This window comes from Corythoichthys intestinalis, chromosome 8, assembly GCF_030265065.1.
Source record: "Corythoichthys intestinalis isolate RoL2023-P3 chromosome 8, ASM3026506v1, whole genome shotgun sequence".
NCBI classification, from domain to species: Eukaryota; Metazoa; Chordata; class Actinopteri; order Syngnathiformes; family Syngnathidae; genus Corythoichthys; species Corythoichthys intestinalis.
Genome location: NC_080402.1, coordinates 849,546 through 872,443, shown reverse-complemented (window position 1 = coordinate 872,443; position 22,898 = coordinate 849,546). Strand labels below are relative to the sequence as shown.

The following is a 22,898-nucleotide window of genomic DNA, read 5'->3' as shown; positions in this document are numbered from 1 at the left end:
ATCAGCAGGAAGTGACCCCCAAATGCCACCAAGTCAACAGGGAGTGACCCTTAAATGCACCCAAATCAACAGGAAGTGACCCAATATCAACAGGAAGTGACCCTTAAATGCCCCTAAATCAACAGGAAGTGACCCAATATCAACAGGAAGTGACCATGGAATGCCTTAAACCAGGTAGTGACCCCTAAATGCTGCCAAATCAATAGGAACTGACCCTTAAATTCCCCCAAATGAACAGGAAGTGACCCGACCGCAGCAGGAAGTGACTTTTAAATGCCCCCAAATGAACAGGAAGTGACCCGTTCCAAACAGGAAGTGACCCTACACCTAAAACCTCACCGATTGGCACCGTTTGAATATCGAAACGACCGGAATTTTCGCACAACGCATGGACCTTTTGAATGACCCCAAAACTTTTTCCCTTTGCCCTCGAATGCCGATTTTTCGCCTATTTTTCGAAAGAAAGAAAAAAAATAAAAAATTTCAAAATGTATCTGGTCCAACAAAGTTTGACCAAATTTCGATGCCATTAACGGCAATGGACGTCCAAATTTCCCGTTCATTTCCAAATGACTTTTACTTTCGGTTAATGCCATTGACGGCCATTGTTGAGTTAATTATCGAGGGTTGATTGAATATTTGCTTGTGCTCATACATACCTAATACATACATAATACATATTGCCATATTTTTTCTTATTGATATAACCAGTAAATGATTATTGCTTGCTATACTAGGCTGTAGTATAATGTTAAGTGTTAAAAAGAGTAAAGAGGGTCGGGATGACAACTGCCTTGCTTCATGGCCGCATCATTGCGTAACTAGACCTTCCGGGACATCTTCAGCACCTGGCGTCTAGACTTTCGTCTAGACCTTCGAGGCCAATTTTCCATTCGAGGACATCTTCCATGGCCGCAGCGTTGCTTAACTGAAGTGTCTGGGTCATTCTGACCACTTTACCTGTGCCCTTGCTTACACACGTGTATTTAGTTAGTTCCACCTACATGCTCACACATAGCCAACCAAAATCACATGGGTGTCTCCAGCTTGCTTTCCCCCCTCCCTTCAGGGCGGCACCCTCCTGTGTTAGGACAAACCCCTAATAAAAAGAGCAAGGAGGGTTTTTTCCTTAGATCAATTTTGGTGACTATACAGCGTAATCTAGCATTCCTCTGTCTAGTCCCTCTTTGCTCTCCTTGGCCAAGAAAACTGAGCGTCTTCTCTCCTTATTTTTGGGTAATTTTACAAATGCGTCCATTTTTTAACTTGACAGCCATGTATGTCGATTCTACTGACGCCAATAAACTTGGATTCCATCAATGCATATGTAAGTCCATGCCATTGATGGCCATAGACGTCCAAATTTCCCATTCATTTTCAATAGCAAAAAAACCAATGTCCCCAAATTAACCGGAGATGACCAGATATAAATAGGACGTGTCCCCCAAATGACTTGATATGACCAAGACACGCCCCCCAAATGACCTGATATTGTCCCCATATCAACAGGAAGTGGCCTGATATTGTCCCTAAATCAACCTGGGCGGGGCTAAGATCTGTATCTCCCCACAGCAAAGCCCTATAGTAATTTCTCCAGAAATTGCAGTTTCTAGTATTGTTAACGTTATATTGTAAAATTATATTAGATAGTAGTAATAGACCGTTTACCTTTAATTAGTGTTTTTTCCATCAACATTTTTTTCCCCCAAAAATTCTAAAAATTGAAAAAAAAAAAAAAAATGTACAAGAAGATTTACTATTGAGAACTCGAAAAAGACGACCATTTTTAGGTTGACAATGTCAAAAAAGTGATAAAAGTTAAATACTATAAAACAAGAACTGCCAAACGAGACCTACAGTACGTCATGCATATAAAAGCTAGCAAATGCACTCCCCCCCCCATGCAAACCAAGAGGGGGTCTTACCCGTCTTGGGATTAATGGCGAAGAATCCCTGCGGATTTCCGCTGGTGATCCGATAGTTGAGCTTGTCGCCGGATTTAGTGTCTGGGTCCACCGCGTCGATCTGGATGATGGACACGTCCCTGGGCGAGTTCTCCATCACCGAGGGGTAGTAGACGGCTTCCGACGCTTGCGGCGCGTTGTCGTTGACGTCCTGCACTTGGATGTAGACCTCCACCAAGGCGGAAAGGGGGACCACGCCTCGGTCCATGGCGTAGATGGTCAGCCAGTAGTGGGGCGTGGTCTCGTGGTCCAGCAGTTCTTGCGTCCGGATGATACCTGAAGAAAGCAAACCGGATCATCAGTTTTCAGGACTGTTTTTGTGTTAGCTAAAAGTGCTTTTGCGCAGGTTTGTATAGTCTCACTTTTGATTCAACGCAATTTTTCAGCATTGAGTGACAGTTGACGGCTGCCAATGATGGCAATAGACATTTTTTAAAAATTTCGATGAGTTTTCGCAAGTAGATGTCCCATCCCTTTTAAGCGGGAGGGTGGCAGCATTTGCTTTAGACAGATTGGACGTCTAGTCAATTAATTAAAATGCAAAAATATACTCGATTGCGATCAAAAGTTAAGCTGGCACGCCAGATTGATCGTCCACATATTGATCTGGGAAAGTTCCAATGTTTCATAGGAGGAACCTTAAAAAAAAGGACAGCTGCTGATTGGACAATGGCTCTTCTCCTCACACACATTATCCTCCTCTTTTAATGAGGAAATAAAGTGTATTTCCAGCAAAACTAGAAGTGGAACCACTTTGCACTCCTACAATAGCTGATTTCGGACTATAAGAACCTCAGTACTTAGTTCCTATACAGTAGGGCTGCAGTAAGTAATCAATCAATCAATCTATCAACTAGTTAGTTCGAATAATCGGATTAGGACCATTTCATGTGTTGCAGAATAGATTTTGGGAGATGTAGAGTTCACATAGTCAGGATCACTGCAGACGCTGCACAGATCCGCCTCTCAATCTCCAGTTCCCTCCTGTCCTCGCTTGTGAACAAGACCCCAAGTTACTTGGACTCCTCCACTTTGGGGTAGGATCTCATCCCCGACCCGGAGAGTTCACACCACCCTTTTCCGACTGAGGACCACGGTCTCTGATTTTCATCCCGACCGCTTCCGCTCCAGTGAGAGTTGGAGATCACGGCTCGATGAAGCCAGGAGCACCACTGCAAAAAGCAGACATGCAATGCTGAGGCTACCAAACCGGACCCCCTCAACTGCGCCTAGAAATTCTGTCCATAAAGGTTATGAACAGAACCCCAAGACAAAGGGCAACCTCGGCAGAGTCCAACCCTCACTGGGAACGAATCCGACTTACTGCCAGCAATACGGACCCAACTCTGGCATCGGTCGTACAGGGATCGAACAGCTTTTACCGGGGAGCTGAGTACCCCATACCCCTGAAGCACACCCCACAGGACTCCCTGAGAGACACGGTGGAACGCCTTTTCCAAATCCAAAAAACACATGTAGACCAGTTGGGCAAACTCCCACGCACCCTCAAGGACCCTGCCGAGAGCTGGTCCACGGTTCCACGAAAACCACACTGTTCCTCCTAAATCAGAGATTTGATTTCCGATGAACCCTCCTCTCCAGCACCCCTGAATAGGCTTTACTGGGGAAGCTGAGGAGTGTGATCCCTCTATAATTGGAACACACCCTCAAGTACCCCTTTTTAAAAAAGGGGACCACCACCCTGGTCTGCCAATCCAGAGGCACTGTCCCCAATGTCCACGCGATGTTGTAGAGGCGTGTCAGCCATGACTGCCTCCAGAGCCTTTAGGAACTCCGGGTGGATCTCATCCACCCCTGGTGCCGCCTCTTAAACCCGATTGGCTGGAACATCAGATGACCGGGAAAGTGGTTGGACAATTGAGCTTTGCGAAACACATGGTCAATCAATCAGGAAGGAAGGACAGTCCTGCTTGCAAGGCCAATCAATAATAGTACAAAATCAAATTTACCACATGACAACTAATTTCTGGTGACAAATAAGTCCTAGTATTGATACTTTCCCATCAAATATCGGATCCGGATACAACATTTCAGTGTCTATACTTTGATAACCCTGCTTGAGATGTACTGCAAACAATGTACAATAAGTAAAGAGTCTGTGTTAGGGTTGGTGTCAAGATGCTTTGGTATCAACAAGAGGCCAGCAGTCAGTGGACTGTTTACATTAGCCGGCAGGGAAGCTTGTTTTACTGCCTCGCTCTGCTCTTCAGCTGAGCAAACAAAAGCGCTTTCAAGCTACCACCTCAATTGGAAGCAATGACAAAAAAAGGCTGACAAAGGAGGGGGGGACGTCAAAGAAAGACCGACCGGCCGGAAACGCCGTTAAATGAAATAGCACGTGTAACCGTCTCTGTATTAAGACGCAGACAAAATGGAGGCAAATGCATAGCTAACTTGTTTTGTTTTGGATCAATTCCTTTGCTTTTTTTGTATGAACTCATTGTCTGCCATTATTGGTGCTAGACGTCCAATCTGCCAAAGCAACACTGGGTAACTTTTCAACCTTTATAAAATATTTTCATAACATTTGGGATGTTATGTGGACTAGTTCTGCAACGATTGATCGATTTACTTGAGTAATTCCATTCGAAAAAAGATTTGAACCAAATTTTGCTCCTTCGACTATTCGTTGAAATAAAGTGGCATCGTCATGGTTTGTTTTGAAAGTGTTTGCATTTTTTTTGTTTTTTTTTTTGCTCTGTAGTGGCAACAGTGAATATAAGTCATTTCACATAAATGAATCCAGCTGCTTCCAGTTAAGACCAACATAAGCCAAGTATTTGTTTGAGCTCATGTTTTTTAATGGATTTGTACTTTAGTTTATAGGTATATTTAGCTGTTTTCTTTTTGTGGGGATATGTGTTTGAATCATTTGTTAAGAGCATTGTCAAAAAAATGTTAGCATTTTAAAGCATAAAGCTAGCGAATTTTTGCTATGTAAGTTAGCCTAATATTCTTGTTTATTTTTTTTATACTGTTTGAGGCTTACCTCAAGTATTTTCAATTTTTATGTTCCTCATCCGATTACTCAATTATTCAAACTAACTAGTTCAATCGACTACTAAAATAATCGATAGCTTCACATCTTTTCCTCTGAGTTTTTAGTTTTGGGAAACATATGGAGAAAACATCCTTCATATGCCGTAATGTCTAGAGTCGTTTCTATAAGTTCCATAGCAGAAATGTTTGATCGGCATATTCTTTTTGGAAAGATTACCGTGGAAAACAAGCAGAAATCATAGGTATCATAGGTTGTTTGTGAAGGCGTGTCGATGGTGACATCATGGTATAAAAATAGCATTTGTGCGGTACGCTATTGAACGCATCACACAGGAACGAGAGTAGAGGGAGAGCACGCTCAGCTTTTACCAGCAGTTGCCTAGTTGTGATTGAAGTAAATCTTTAGAAAACAACAAAGAAAGCCTGACCTTGTTACTTGGGATGTTACAATTGATGCTCAGTTGCGCGCTCACCACTTGGAAATTAACAAGTAGAAACATATGGTGTGGCGCTGCGTATATTTCTGAAAGCCGCAACCAGAAGTGCTTATGCATAACAGTGGCGATCCTGGACGTGGCGACAGTTTTGACAGGCGGAAATGTCATGAAAAAACTGATCACCCGCCTCTTTGGGGGTATCATGCAGGTCACTTTCCGGGGTTTAATTTTCCTCTACGCATTTTTATATTCGGTCAGCATTTAGTTGGGAGGGGGCCAGCCCCGCAGCTGGCTGATTGGGGACTTAACGCGGGAGACAAGCTCTGTAAGAAAACGCTCATCACCACGTAATCCGCGATGGGAGGACCACAAATGGGCACTGAATTGAAGCATATTACTGCAACGTAGTTTGAAGGTTCAAGACAAATGCGTGGAAAAGAAAAGAGAAGCAAGAATGCTAATGTCGAAAATGTCTTGATCACCCCCCTCCATTTTTTTAAAATGCCGTCATGACGGACTACAAATGGCGACAGCATGACGTCACTTCCTCAATATCGAATTGTTGTACGGACACTACGGCTGTCAAACAATTAAAATTTTTAATCGTGTCAATCACAGCTTAAAAATTAATTAATCGTAATTAATCGCAATTCAAACCATCTATAAAATATGCCATATTTTTCTGTAAATTATTGTTGGAATGGAAAGACGGATATATACATTCAACATACTGTGTACATAAATACTGTATTTGTTTATTATAACAATAAATCAACAAGATGGCATTGACATTAACATTCTGTTAAAGTGATCCATGGATAGAAAGACTTGTAGTTCTTGAAAGCTAAATGTTAGTACAAGTTATAAAAAAATGTATATTAAAACCCCTCTAAATGTTTTGGTTTTGATACAATTTGTAACATTTTCAATCAAAAAATAAACTAGTAGCTCGCCATTGTTGATGTCAATAATTACACGATGCTCACCGTGCTTAAACCCATAAAATCAGTTGCACCAAAGCGCCAGCAGAGGGAGACAAAAAAACACAAGTAACAAGTGGACATGTCACTGTTCTGTCTTTTTAATCTGTTTGAGCGGGGCATGTGCATTAATTGCGTCACATATTTTAACGTGATTAATTAAAAAAAAATTCAATACCGCCCGTTAATACGATAATTTTGACAGCCCTAATGGACACACTAGTCTATATTAATCAGCGGGTAATATTAGCCGGCAAACTTATACGTATAAGTTTTTGCACGGATAAGAGACAGATTAGTGTAGCATGTCGTATAGTCTAAATAATTACACGTTTAAGGCCATTATCCTAGTGTAGATGTAGCCTAAGCCACACAATGGCTAACCGTCCAATGTTATTGTTTAGCCACTCATTACTATTAATCCACTCATTACTATTAATCCCTCACACAGCCGCTGGAAACAGAAATGTCGTTTAATCCATCTGCAGGCGACCGAGAGATCATGATTTTACGAGACTGTGCGGGTGTGCGCTGGTGCTCGTGGGAGACGCAGTCTTCCTTAAGCTAAAACACTACAAATTTTGTCCACCAGCGTCTCTACAATTGACCAAAATTGAAAAGTTACCTATTGTTGGTTTAACAGTAAATAAATTTTATGTATTTTCCATTAGACACAAAAACCAAAAACAAAAAAAAGTTTTTAAGATGTACAGTAATTTCCACACTATAAGGCGCACCGGACTAAAGGCCGCCACCCACCAATTTGGCACGAAAACGGCATTTGTTCATACATTAGCCGAACTGGACTATAAGCTGCAGCCATCCTCACTGTATTGTGGAATATTTACACCAAAAGATATTAACCGGTAACACTTTATCTGACAGCCGCATCATACTGCTGTCATAAAACCAAATGAACCACCAGCCACTTGGCTGCAAAAGCTTCAATGCTTAAAGAAGCTTCATTTGGCCATCACTGCCCTCTTGGGGGAGACAGTCAACCTCTGCTGCCACCTACTGTCGACATGTTGTTGTCCAACATGCCTCCTAGCATGCATTGCAACACGCCACGTGTAAATAACAATCCAAATCTAAGTTCTGTGCTAATTATGTGTCCCAGTTACTGTTCCAGTTGTTTCATTAATTGCTACTTATGGTATTTAGTAACACTTTATTGGACAGTGGCGGTATAAGACTGTCATTAGACCATCATAATTATGACATGACACTGCATTAAGCATTAATGAATGCTTATGACTGTCATTTTGTGTTATCCGGCAAAGGATCTCACTTTTAAAGGGAAGTAAAAGATCAGTGCTGGACATAAATGGAGTTAGTGACATCATTTGCCGGATGACACTTAATGACACCTGTCATAAGCATTCATTAATGCCTATGATAGTGTCTTGTCATAATTATGATAGTCTTATGACACCACTGTCAGATAAAGTGCTACCTATTAACCCAAATAAATCAACAAAATAAACCGCACTGGACTTTAAGCCGCAGGATTCAAAATGAGGGAAAAAAGTACCTGCTGAAGTCTGAAAATTATGGTAATATAAAATGTTTCAAATTTAAAAACTATTAGTATTCAGGTTCATTTATTTTTTAAATGTTTTTCATAAAACATAAAAACCAAAAAGAACAGTCATTTAAAAAAAAAAAAATTAAAAACATTTTTTTTTTTTAATATTCAATTTCATCTATATTTTTAAAATGCTATCAATTTTCTAAAATAAATATATAAATAAGTGGATAGCAGCAATTATTCACCTCTCCAAGTTAAATGGATTGGACGTTTAGCGCCGTCAATTGCACAGAAACATATCCAAATTCAAATCTGTCAATGACAGCTATTGAGCCAAGGACAAAGTACAAATGCATAAAACTTTAAAGTTAAACACAACAAAACTTTTATTTTGAAAGTACGCTACATTAGCACAGACTTGGCAAATCACAGCGGCCAAAATGACACCCGATCCCGAGCGAAGAAAGCACATGAGGTGGTAACGTGCACGATCGGCTGGCCGCGCCCTTTCGGCGCAGTTATCCTGGCCGCGAAAAAACGAAAAAAACTGCCTTCGGGCCAGGAGAAGGAAAAAAAATAGCACAATAGCAGATTTGCTTTCCGCTCCCCCCCAACGGCTTTGTTATTCCAAGTTACCTGAGCTTAGCGAGATGTGAACTGTCATGACCTGCAGCCATTTTGTTTTGTGTACACTACATACACACAAAAGGGCCTTATTCAAATATGCCACCCGGTAAAGGTAGAGCAAGCGGAGATGAAACAGAAGCGCTTTCGTTTGCTTTGCTGAACGATCTCGGACATTTTTGTCGGAAAAATCCAAGAGTACACGATGTGGTGGTTACAGTATATATACTTTGTATCCTAATAGGTTATTAGTATAGCCTTGCAAGCAAGACTGTACTTCCTGACTGATTGGTTGCTCATGCAGTTGCAATATTATCTATTGATTATTAACAAAGACATTGAGGAACAAAACGATTTAAATGATGAAAATGAAAAAGTCAACATTTTGATGAGTTACAAAAATAAACATGTGCTATTGCAGAAAACATGTTTTTTTCTTCCGTATTTTCTTTCTCATTCAATTCTAGTTTTAATAAAACAGTAAGAATAGAAAAAAAAAATATTTACAGTGGGGCAAATAAGTATTTAGTCAACCACTAATTGTGCAAGTTCTCCCACTTGAAAATATTAGAGAGGCCTGTAATTGTCAACATGGTTAAACCTCAACCATGAGAGACAGAATGTGGGAAAAAAAAAAACAGAAAATCACATTGTTTCATTTTTAAAGAATATTTGCAAATCATGGTGGAAAATAAGTATTTGGTCAATACCAAAAGTTCATCTCAATACTTTGTTATGAACCCTTTGTTGGCAATAACAGAGGCCAAATGTTTTCTGTAACTCTTCACAAGCTTTTCACACACTGTTGCTGGTATTTTGACCCATTCCTCCATGCAGATCTCCTCTAGAGCAGTGATGTTTTGGGGATGTCGTTGGGCAACACAGACTTTCAACTCCTTCCGCCGATTTTCTATTGGGTTGGGACCTGGAGACTGGCTAGCCACTGGCGAAGCCACTCCTTTGTCGCCCTGGCTGTGTGTCTGGGATCATTGTCATGCTGAAAGACCCAGCCACGTCTCATCTTCAATGCCCTTGCTGATGGAAGGAGATTTTCACTCAAAATCTCTCGATACATGGCCCCATTCATTCTTTCCTTTACGCAGATCAGTCGTCCTGGTCCCTTTGCAGAAAAACAGCCCCAAAGCATGATGTTTCCACCCCCATGCTTCACAGTGGGTATGGTGCAATTCAGTATTCTTTTTCCTCTAAACAAGAGAACCTGTGTTTCCACCAAAAAGTTCTATTTTGGTTTCATCTGAACATAACACATTCTCCTAGTCCTCTTCTGGATCATCCAAATGTTCTCTAGCAAACCGCAGACAGGCCTGGACGTGTACTTTCTTCAGCAGGGGGACACGTCTGGCAGTGTAGGATTTGAGTCCCTGGCGGCGCATTGTGTTACTGGTAGCAGCCTTTGTTACTGTGATCCCAGCTTTCTGTAGGTCATTCACTAGGTCCCGCCGTGTGGTTCTGGGATTTTTGCTCCCCGTTCTTGTTGTCATTTTGACACCACGGGGTGAGGAGGGAGTTGAAAGTCCGTGTTGCCCAACGACAGCCCCAAAACATCACTGCTCTAGAGGAGATCAGCATGGAGGAATGGGATTTTTAACATCCCTGTTAATACAGCATTGTATACAGCATTTGAAGTTTTTGTTGTTGTTTTTTTTAGGGGCTAACAACAACAAAAATGTTGATTTTCCCTAAATTAATACAATCCATTGTTTGTCTATGAGTGGCATATTTGTGGTCACAATAGGAAGCGTGCCAGCATACCAAGCGTTTTTATCCTGAAAGTTTTTGCGCATAGCAGCAGTTCTCAGTCCATAGGTAGGTAGGTATGTATATATATATATATATATATATATATATATATATATTTTTTTTTTTTTTTTTTTTTGACGGGGGGGTATAGGGGGGTTCTCTCTGCAGGCTCTTCTTGATTGATTGTGGCCCCACTGCTTTTGTTTATTCATCGCGTCTCTTGTAGGGAGCAACTTTCATAGCCCCCGAATGAAAGTGAATACTAAATTTCATTTTTACAACGGCAACAAACAGCGGCATTAATAACACAGCGAACGACGCCAGTCAACTGGCAAAAAGCAGATTGTCTTTTTATTTACACAGTTAGCGACCGTAGCGGCTAGGAAGCGGCTTCTCTCTTCTCATTTATTAAAACGGCCGTTAATTCCACTCGGGCCGGCCCCCCCGAGAATGAGCCCCGCTGTACAAAGTGTCCATTGTTATTAGTTCAAAAGCCCTCCAAGGGCAACAACGCTTAGCTAGCTAGCTAGTTAGGTTTTTTTTTAGCGTGCCAGCAGATGAGGTCACCACCTAGGTACTGTAACACACTGGGGGCAAGATATCTCATTGGATGCCAGTGACGGCGATAGATGTCCAATTAATTTGGACTGGGAAAACCAACGTTGATTGGCAAATGAATAGGGACGTCCAACATTGTCAATGGCACTGAAACAAGATCATTGGCAGTGAATGAGAAAATGACAGTAACTTTTGGGATTAATCGATGAATAGGATAGATTAATCTGTCAAATTGTGTGCTAAATGCAAGTATTTTCTCGATTAATCTGACGAATAACAATAAAAATACCCTGTCCTAGCCTCAAATGGAATAAAAAAAACAAAAATGACGTACGGCAAAAGGACAATTGACTAACTTGCAAAGCAAAAGTCCGCTAGCTTACATGGTGTAAATTGTAAATGGTTTTTTTACACTGCTTTTCACAATTCATTCAAACACATTTTCCCACAAAAAAAAAAAAAATCTAAATATACTTTTATATTGAATTATGAATACATAAACATATTGGCAAAAACAAAAACTTGGAACCTTATGTCGACTTTAACAGGGAGTAGTTGGATTCCGCCATGTTCGACAAGTTATGCCATATTCACTTTTGTCACTAGAGGGCAGGGTAACCACCTAAATCAATAAAACTAAGCTCAAACACTTTCAAAAAAAACTTGGGCTGGAGCTATCGAATAGTAGCTGATTAATCGATAGACTAGTTAGTTCGAATAATCGAGTAATCGGATAAGGAACATGAAAAATTAAAATACCTGAGCTGAGCCTCAAAAGTTTTTTTTTGTAAATGAGGATATATGTACAAATAAAGAACAATTGGCTAACTTACATAGAAAAAGTCCGCTAGCTTAGATGCTATAAAATGCTAGTTTTTTTTTTTTTTTTTTAACAATCCTCTTAACAAATTGTTCAGACACATATTCCCACAAAATAACGGCTAAATAGATCTATAAACTAAATTATGAATGCATTAAAAAACATTAGCTCGAACAAAAACTTAGCTTACGTTGGTCTTGACAGGGAGCAGCTGGATTCAGCCATGTGAAAAGAGGCAGACCCGAGGGCAGTGTATCCACCTTAATTAATAAAACTAAATGCAAACACTTTCAAAATAAACCAATACAACTTCACTTTAATTAAACGAATACTCGAAGCAACAAAATTTAATTTGAATATTTTTTTTCTAATCGAATACTCGAGTTAATCGCTTAATCGTTGCAGCTCTAAAACAAATCATTACATGCCACTCTAAGTGAAATTTCGAAGCAGGAAAATGGCCTTTTTCTAATTGAATTACTGGAGTTAATCGATTAATCATTGCAGCCCTACATCGGCAGGGAATCAGTCCGTGTTATCTTAATCTGTCGACAAATTCGGCGACGTATCAATGATGTCGACAGATTCATCTATCGACTTTTTTTAGATTAATTTTCCGATAATTCACTGCCAGCCACTCAAAATTTAGAATGGATTGAATCAAGACATCTGAATCAAGATCATTGGTAGTGAAAGAGTTCATGGCAGAATATTTTGCCAAATTTGGCGATTAATCGATGATTAAGTGAAGTTATTTTGTAGATTCTTCTTCCAAATAAGTTTGTGATTAATCCATTATATATTTTATTATTCTTACTCAGAGTATGCTCTTCCTACTGCTCATCGTTAGCTTGGATAGGCTCCAGCACCCCTGTGAGCATTGTGAGGATAAACGTCACGGAAGGTGAATGAATGTTTATTAATAATCTAATCATTTCATCATTATAAACGGCGCCGAAACATGATCATCAGCAGTGAATCAGTTACTGAGAGATTGATCGTTGGAAGAATTTTGAGATCAGTCCGTGAATTTGACTCACGGATTGGAATGTTCTTGCCTGCGTGAAAGTCTCTGCCCGAAAGCAGTGCAATGTATGCGTCGGTCTTTTTTCTCCCTGATAATGTATGCATTGCCCTTTCGCTCGCGTGCTGTGAAGACATTCTTTTGCCAAAACTGTGTTACTGTGCTTTTCACTGGAGTCAAGAAAGTCAGCTGTACTTCTTCTCACTGCAAACTAAGACTGCCGAATGAATCCTCAACTGTCCTGAATTTAGGGGTGTGACAATATATCGAAAAAGTGATATTTTGCCATACTTTGTAGCCTTAAAGGTTATCAATATGCTCCCACCAAGAATGAATATAGTGTTTTATACAGGTTTTACTGTATATTTTTTTTTAAAAAAAAGGAACCAACAAGTTGCTAGCAAAATCTTCCATTAGAATAGTGTGTATGTTAGCTTACTGGCTACCATTGCTGGCACTAGACATCCAGTTCATTTGGAATGGACTGGACGTCTAGCGCCGTCAATGGCACTGAACCCACAACATTCACAGCCATTCTTTTGTGGGCATTTACAGGTGACTTCCTATTGATTTTATATCACTTAATATTAATTTTGGTAAATTCTCGAGTCACTTCCAAAATCAACAGGAAATGGCATAAAATGCCCCAAAATATAATGATTTGCCTCGCTTTGGCCTGCCACTGACGGCCATACACATCCATTCCATTTGAAGTAAAGATGTCCCGAGCCGATCACGTGATCAGAAATCGGGCCAATCGGGCCACTTCGGGTGAAAAGGATCAGGTTTGAGTTTTTAATTACGAAAATATATGTTTTTCTTCATCATGCTCACACAGCCTCTAACTCTCCCTCCTGCTGCTTTTCTTGCTTAGCAAGCAGCTGCTTGTTAAAACTAACGATGAGTGACAGCTTTGGTCTTAACAGAGAAGCTTGGGAGCGCTAACTTGAAAGGCGTCAAATTTATTGTGTTTATTTATTTATGTGTCATTTTTATAATAAAACTAGGGCTGTCAAAATTATCGCGTTAACGGGCGGTAATTAATTTTTTCAATTAATCACGTTAAAATATTTGACGCACATGCCCCGCTCAAACAGATTAAAATGACAGCAGTGTAATGTCCGCTTATTACTTGTTTTTTGGTGTTTGGCGCCCTCTTGCACTTGGGTCCAAATTATTTTATGGGTTTAAGCACAATGCGTGAGAGCATGGTGTAATTATTGACATCAACAATGGCGAGCTACTAGTTTATTTTTTGATTGGAAACTTTGCAAATTTTAATAAAACGAAAACATTAAGAGGGGTTTTAATATAAAATTTCTATAACTTGTACTAACATTTATCTTTTAAGAACTACAAGTCTTTGTATCCATGGATCGCTTTAAGAGAATGTTAATAATGTTAATGTCTTCTTGTTGATTTATTGTTATAATAAACAAATACAGTACTTATGTACCGTATGTTGAATGTATATATCTGTCTTGTGTCTTATCTTTCCATTCCAACAATAATTTACAGAAAAATATGGCATATCTTATAGATGGTTTGAATTGCGATTAATTACAATTAATTTTTAAGCTGTATTTAACTCGATTAAAAATTTTAATCCTTTGACAGCCCTAAGTAAAACTAATAGAATTTTTTAAAAAAAATTAAATTAAACATTTAAAAAATAAAATTAAAGTAAAATTAAAAATATTCTTTCTAAAATTCTAAAATTCTTTGATTTTGAAAAAAAAAAAAGTGCACTGACACAAACATGTGTATTGTATTCATAACAAGTCAATATTTTTATAAATGTTGATATTTTGTTTACTAAAAGCAAATACATGTAATTACTAATATCATTTTTTACTTTGTACACCTCTATAATATTTTTTGTCGATGAAATATGATCATTCAATGCAAACCCTCCCTATGTAACAAAGTAGCTGGACGTAGCATTAGCGGGCATCGTTAGCGCGGAGAGAAAAATCTCCCCCCTCCCGACCGCGAAGTGGCACCTGAATCCCATCCAGAGAGTTCTCCCGCTTGAGCGCCGTCGCCGTGGAGACGGCGGCAGGAATGCGCGCGACGGGACAAAGTTGATCGGCGCCCGCCAAAGCGAAAGCGCGGATGCGGCGGCAGCTCGCGCTCATTAAAGCCGCTTAAGAAATTCCTGCTAGCTTTGTTCGCTTACCTGTTCATTCAGGTCACGCTAAACTAATAAGTACCCCATTCTGTGTCTATTTCAGTTGTGACAAGTCATTTGAAACTGTAAGGACAAAGAATGCTTCATGAAATTCCATTCCAAATTTCATGAAAAGGCTAGTTTGAATGTTCCTTTGTTATGGCTTTTCCAGATGAAACAATAGCATTGTTAGATTGGACATCTAGCGTCGTCAATGGTAGCCGATAACAATTAGTCCCGGAAAACTTCAACTCTTTCGTGCATGATATATGATTTTTTTTTAACCCTTACAGGGCCCTCTTTGAACTCATTAGCTGCCACTGACAGCTCTAGACGTCCAATCATATCATAATTCATTAATATCACAATGTCATTGACCAATTCCCTGCCAGTGAACCTGTTTCAGTGCCATTGACAGCAATAGACGTCCAATCCATTCCGACTACGAGCTAACTAGTAGGTTTTTTTGAGTATGCCAGACGACAAGGAATAATAACATTTATAATCATATCATATAGATGATGATAAATTTGTTTAAAAATAAAATACCCAGTTCTAGCCGCAAACGTTATAAAAAAACAAAAATGAAGTACAACAAAAGGACAATTGGCTAACTTGCGTAGCAAAAGTCCACCGTCTTAAATGCTATAAGATGCTAACGTTTTTTTTTTACAATGCTCTTGACAAATCGCTCAAACACATAATCCCCCCAAAATGTCTTATTATACCTACAAACTAAATAATGAATGCGTACAAAAACATAGTAGCTCAAACAAAAACATACCATACGTTGTTCTGAACAGGGAGCAGCTGGACTTAGCCATGTCAAATGAATTATGTCATATTCACTGTTCCCACAAGAGGGCCGTGTATCCACCCAAATCAATACAACTAAATGCAAATTCTTTATTTATTTAATCAAAAGATTTTTTTGTATCTAATTTTAATTTATCTATATTTATTTATTTTTATTTAATTATTTTCATTAACCCTAAACCCTAACCCAAATGCAAACACAAAAACAAACCATTACAATGTCACTCTAGTTAAAAGAATACTCGAAGCAGCAACATTTGATTCATAGCGTTTTTCTACTCAAATTACTTGAGTTAGTCGATTCACGTTGCAGCACTAGATTAATCTGATGAGAAATTTTGTAATTAATCTATTGTCGATAGCAACAATTATTTATTAGAATTAATATACTAACTATTAATGTTATGTTGATCTGCTGAATAGCTACTAGCTTTTGAGCAAGCTAACTCACAGTCTGAATGGATTGGATGTATTTTGGTTTTGAATAAGGGCGTGGCTGCACAGTAGCGTCTCCTTTTATGTAGGCCACTCTTCAACAGGGTTTTTTTTTTCACCTAAGTGTTTGAATGTACTGTATTGGCCCGAATACAAGACGGCCCTGAATATAAGACGACCCCCTCTTTTTCAAGACAAGTTTGAAAAAAAGACTTTTTGAACACCAAATTAATTTTTATACAGAAAATAATTACAGTACATCCGAAACAAATGATTATAACAATATACAGTACTGTGCAAAAGTTTGAGGCAGGACACCTGCCTCAAACGTTTGCACAGTACTGTATATTTTTATTATATTATGTATATACAGGATATACTGTATGTATATATTTTCCCCAAGTGGAAGCTTCCATGATCCTAATAAATTTAATAATTAAAAAAATATATATACAGTACTGTGCAAAAGTTTTAGGCAGGTGTCCTGCCTAAAACTTTTGCACAGTACTGTATTTGAGAGAAAAAGCATGTTATTTTGCCTCATTCAAATCTTAATATCTGAACATTTAAATATGTAAACTAAAGTGCAATCACATTGGTAAATGAATGGCTTCTGGTTTTTGAAATGTAAATAAACCAGTCTATTGTGATAAAACAACAAAATTGCAATAACTCAGTGCTTCTCAATTATTTTATGTTACGCCCCCCCCCCCCCCAGAAGACGTAAACGTTTCGCGCCCCCCCCACAACTCTCTGCCGCCATTGTAAATTGTATCATTTGCCAATAAATTATTAATATAAGTATACCTTTGCATTATATTGTGTCCTTTTTAATATTAAAGAAAAAATATATAGCTCAACTTATAATAATAAAGTATAGAAAAGACTTAAAGTGCATCACTTTGCCTGAATTAAAAAAAAAACAACAAAAAAAAAAAAAAGTCGCATCCAACCTGTAAAAATACATTCACGGTACATTTTTTGACCATTTAATAGTGAACAATAAATTTTAATAAAATCAATAAATAAACAATAATTAGGGCTGTCAAAATTATCGCGTTAACGGGCGGTAATTAATTTTTTAAAAATTAATCACGTTCAAATATTTGACGCAATTAACGCACATGCCCCGCTCAAGCAGATTAAAATGACAATATAGTGCAATGTCCACTTGTTACTTGTGTTTTTGGGAGTTTTGTCACCCTCTGCTGACGCTTGGGTGCGACTGCTTTTATGTGCTTCAGCACCCATGAGCATTGTGTAATTATTGGCATCAACAATGATGGGCTACTAGTTTATTTTTTGATTAAAAAATTTTACAAATGTTATTAAAACGAAAACATTAAGAGGGGTTTTAATATAAAATTTCTATAACTTGTACTCACATTTATCTTTTAAAAACTACAAGTCTTTCTATCCATGGATCACTTTAACAGAATGTTAATAACGTTATTTCCATCTTGTTGATTTATTGTTATAATAAACAAATACAGTACTTATGTACCATTTGTTGAATCTATATATCCATCTTGTGTCTTATCTTTCCATTCCAACAATAATTTACAGAAAAATATGGCATATTTTATAGATGGTTTGAATTACGATTAATTAATTTTTAAGCTGTAATTAACTCGATTAAAAATTTTAATCGTTTCACAGCCCTAATAATAATACATTCAAATAACCATTTAACCGTAAAAACAAAAAATAATCAAACAAAAACAACAGTGTCATTGGACAGTGGGACAGTTTTTATTTTTGCTATTTTGCACTGAGCAAGTTGGTATGCCACCTTATATGATGCCAACAGGCTCGCTAGTTTACTGATGTAACACTGCAAAACAAAGCGGGACGATTGTTGGCAATATTCGGCACGTCTTGGCTGAAAAAAAATCAACTGGCTTATCAATGTGAGTGGGGTCTAATGTTTGTAAGTTATTTGATGTGGCTTCCTGCTGTCCGTTGCAAACATTTTTAGACACAGACTGGTCTTTTCTCATCTCCCACTGTATTAAAACTCAAAGCCAAACGCTACATACGCTTAGTCATATTTCCTAGTCTTAGCTCGTCATATCTCCAGTGCTCTTTGCTGTGTGCTCTTGTTTTGTTGAAAAATACTGCGCGCACAAAATGATACATTATTCTAGTATGCCAAAAGTATGTTCCCAGAGGTCACATGCGCCACCCCTGGCAATGCTCTGCGCCCCCCTAGGGGGGCCCGCCCCACTATTTGAAAAGTACTGCAATAACTGCATCAGTGTTTCCCCTAGGATTTTTTTTCAGCTGGGGTGGTGGGCAGCAACGGAGTCAGACCGCCTCACCATGTCGTGCCACGGCAAAATTGCGTCATATCATAACAATTTTTTTTTTTTCACATTTTGTTTTTAAAGAACCATAACAATGATCTATTTGAAATATTTAATTAGCCAGGCTAATGTCGTCGCTCTCAGCTATGGTACCTGTAAGTAAAATGCGTAGCTGATTACAGCTACATAATAATACGACTTTTTTTTCTTGTAGCAATAGTACTACTTACATCTCGTAGTCCTTCTTTTATTTGGCCCTAATATGTACTACATTAACACAACAATACTAGTCCTTCTGTTAATGGACCAATGGCGTAGGTTTGCATAGGGACGTTAGGAACTTTTCAGGATGCTCAAATTGTCCCCACCAACTTTTAGGCAACCTTATTTGCATTATATAAGAGCTCAGTTATAGAGGTCATTTAGATTGTCTTCACATATTTTGTAAGGATAGAATTGACCCTACCATTATTAAGTCAATTACTTTCATTATGTTCAGACTTGCAATGACAACATTTTTTCCCCCCTCAAACGATTGTTTGATTGGCTGATGACTAGTGAAATTCCCTTGTTTTCAGTGTAAATATAATAGAAATAAGTGAAATTATCTGCCAGTGCTTCAAGTAAATTTTACTCCGATTTCTTGAAATAAGAAAAATAGCTATCTGAAAATAATCTTAACACTTTTATTTTAAGCAAAAGGTGAGTATATTTAATCTAAAAAAACAAACAAACAAAAAACATTTCATCAGAAATGTTCTTAATTCAAAAAGTGATATTGTTCAAAACATTATTTGAAATCATTTCCCCCCTTGATTTTGGTGAAAAATGACCAACCTTTAGATGTATGGGCTTAAGAAGAACTAATGATAAAATTTACCTAAAGTAAATTGAATAATCTGACCCACTAATTTATTTGTTAGTCTTTAACACTCAAAACAAGATGGAAAAAATGATTCGAATAGATTGAAGAAAAATCATCAGATTAAAACGTTATAAACTTGCAGTGTGAAAGTTAGTACAAGTCAATACAGATTTATTTTTGCATTGATCATTTAGCGTATCAATTAATTAGGTTCGTATTTGTGATAAATGTAGCCCTGACCCCCGTTCACCTAATCCGTTTGGTTTTATTAATGTCCTGTTCCCTCAAAAAGTGTACATGCAGGTTATGCTGTTATATCGTCCCCACCAATATTGAGACCAAACCTACGCCCTTGTAATGGACCCATTTCAAGGTGTAAGGGGAAATTCTAATTGCCGTGAAAAAGTTTTATTGGTTTCGGTGAGAAGGTGAATAGTTTTTTTGTTGTTGTTCGTGAACTACATTTCCACACAAACGCACATCTAGGTACCATTTAGCTTAGCAAGAAGAGGTATAAGATACATTTTTCGAGTGTCCCAGAGCTCGCGAAACTTGGGGGAAAAAAGCGCATCTATCAAGGTTTCGTCAGCCGTGATTGCGTATATCTGATCGCTGTAACAGCCCTGCCCCTCAGCTATTGAATGCGTTGTTGACACATTCAACATTAGGTCTGACCCGCCGCTTGGCGCAAATTCATTCAAGCTTGCCTTTCCGTCCAAGACGGACGTGCACCGCTCACTTTCGCTGAAATGTCCGATCCAAAATACAGTAATGCCCCGGATGGTGGGAAAAAGGACAGGAGTCTGTATTGTCTTGGCCACTTTATTGTGGCAACAATAATAAAGAAAAAGGATAACAAAATAACAGCGGGCTTCCACGACATGCGACCGCTATCGCCTTCTCGCTTCCCTCTACGTCACAGCTCCCCGTCCGATCATCTCTTAAGGGGGCCTCGTATAGTTACGGACGTTACAATATACACTGAATAGGTTGCCGCTGAACCCTTCACACTAGGCTGCCACTAGTTTGAAACGGCCTTAAAAAAATAAAATTAATAAAACATCTTTTTGCATGGCGTGGCGGCTTTTATTTTGCTGTGGCGGTGCGCCACAATACTTCATATGTAGGGTAAAGCCTGTGCATTAACCATCAAAATGAAGTCTAACTGTAACTGTAGTCTTGAAACAAATCTGAATAAGGAAAAACATTGCAATAAAATCATGCAAACTGGTTAAACTAGTAGCTGAGATCTGTCATGACAGAACATCGCTTCAATGATATCTGGCGCCATCTAGCTTCGTGAATGGGTATAATGTCTAGACCGCGAATATAAGATGACCCCCTCTTTTTCAGTCTTATTTCAATGCAAAAAAACACCGTCTTATATTCGGGCCAATGCGGTATTTCTCATCTCAGTTCGGATATACAAAAACATACTGTATCTGTCAGCCATGTCCACAACACAAAAGAGGTTCCACACACAAAGAAGAGGAGAGTAGCAAGCACATGTTAGTTTCTCATGAGATGATGAGAGGGGGACGATCTGCCACCACTCTGAGCTGCGTGCCGTCCAAGTTGTGCCAAACTGCGAGGGCCCGTTCAGTCCTGCTTGTAGGCCTAGTTTATGATCATTAATGCAATTGGCTGGCAAACAGTTTAGGTTGAACCCCACCTGAGTTAGCCGGGAAAGACTCTCCCCGCGACCCTCGTGAGGATAACCGGTTTAAAAGATGGCTGAATGAATGAATGAATAATTTGAAAATTGACAGCTTCACCCTTACATCCACAAATCAGCCCAAGACTGAAAAAAGCTAAAAAGGAAGCAGCCGGATGTGCGTGTGATTCCCGGCATTTTTCTGTCCGCTGTTTCATTTTTGCGTGTGTGGGTTTTCTAATTCTGAAGCAATTTGAAAACACGGCGGCCACAAGTTTCACAAGATGCAGCTGCCGCTCAGTTTATAGCAGAGCGCCGCGCGGCGCTTTCCCGGCTACGCCTTAAGGCAAGGAGACCTCCGAGATAAACTCTGAGACAATCCTATCAATGTACCTCCGATAAGAACTTAATGTAAAGCATCGGGATTAAGCAAGGAGCTCTAAACGGATCTGGGATTAGCCGACAATCGGCCTCCCGCCATTCATCGACAAATATACAACTAAGCAAATATTCAAAGAATTGTCATCGTTGTTGAGTAAGTGGTGGGAACATCTGGGTAGATCACGATACGATTTGCGATACAAGGCTCACGATAACGATGATCTGACCATATGGCGAAACAACAATGAAATCATCCTACAAAACAACGAATAAGCAGAAAACAAGCTATTTTCATCCTTCTGCTGTTAGTTTATCACGAGTAGACGTCCAATCCATGGGAAATGGGAGGTTGGCTGCCAATGATCATCCCTCACATGATTACCAAAACGCACCCCTTTTTCATACTTTTCTATTATCACTTGCTTTGTTTGTATTGACAGAAAAACTTCTTTTGCATTCATCTTCTCACCATCACTTTTTGGGGCCATAGTGAATAAAAGTTCATACATACAGTACACTCACGAGAAGCTGGCGAGAGACTTTACAGTCAGAAGTGCTAATGAAGAGGACACCATGTACCAGACATGTACTGATTACCGGTTTCAAGGCAGAGTTTCCCTTACATACAAGATATTGTGGCGCCACGCCACACCAAAATAAAAGCCGCCACACCATGCGAATGGTGTTTTTTAAAAAAAATTATGATTATTATTTAAAACATTTTAAGGCCGTTTCAAACTAGCAGCAGCCGAGTGTGAAGAGTTCAGCGGCAACCTTGATCACGTCATTTTCAAAGTATCGGAATCGGCAAAAAAATATCGTACATGCCTTTTTTTAATATATATATATATATTTTTTTTTTTTAATTAAATCGTTTTCTAATTGTATTTAACGTTACAGACATAATATGTTACACTCATCCAGAGTCTTTAGTTTAGGCTTAAGGTAGGATTATCAAATTTATCCCGATGACGGCGGTAATCAATTTTTTAAAAAATGAATCACGTTAAAATATTTAATGCAACTAATGCATGCGCTGCACGACCCACTCACACATTGTCGCACACGATCTGTAATGGCGCCGTTTTACCTATATCGAGAGCTAAAAGGCAGCGTGAAATGAGTAGAGTGAATTTTGGCAGCCTTAGGAGCCTTTTTTTAATTGGCTAAAGCCTTACAACCCCCGTCCCTATGATTAAAAATATTGTGGGAAGCAAGGTACCAATTGATCTTTTTCTTAACGCCTTATGTTATTTACCAACGCAGAGAAGATATATCAATTGGTAGCACTATGCACAGTCATGGTTGCTAAAGGCGTGTTACATCCACCCATCATGCATTTGGGCATGGCTACTAGCGGTGTCAACAATAATCGATGCGGCGATGCATCCCGATGCGGGGCATGGACGATTCGATTCGATGCGGGCAACAAGCCGAATCGATTCAGCGCATTTTAAAATATATAAGTACGTTCAAAAATCTTCCCTGCGCAATTCCGGTGATGCAATGGATTTGGTTTCCCCATTTGTATTATTGTTGTCATGTTTCATT

The 22,898-nt window shown here is 38.9% G+C and overlaps 1 protein-coding gene across 11 annotated transcripts in view; it reads right to left on the bottom strand.

Annotated features, from left to right (window-relative positions):
* Positions 1–22,898, bottom strand: part of fat1a (FAT atypical cadherin 1a) — a 137,159-nt gene that overhangs the window by 94,968 nt on the left and 19,293 nt on the right. For all 11 annotated transcript variants that reach the window (XR_009064093.1, XR_009064091.1, XR_009064095.1 and 8 more), the window contains exon 3: positions 1,926–2,240. Coding sequence is in view for 6 of the 11 variants with exons in the window: in XM_057842846.1 (XP_057698829.1) it covers positions 1,926–2,240 (315 nt within the window). In the remaining 5 variants the exon portion in view is untranslated. The remainder of the gene's footprint in view (positions 1–1,925; positions 2,241–22,898) is intronic.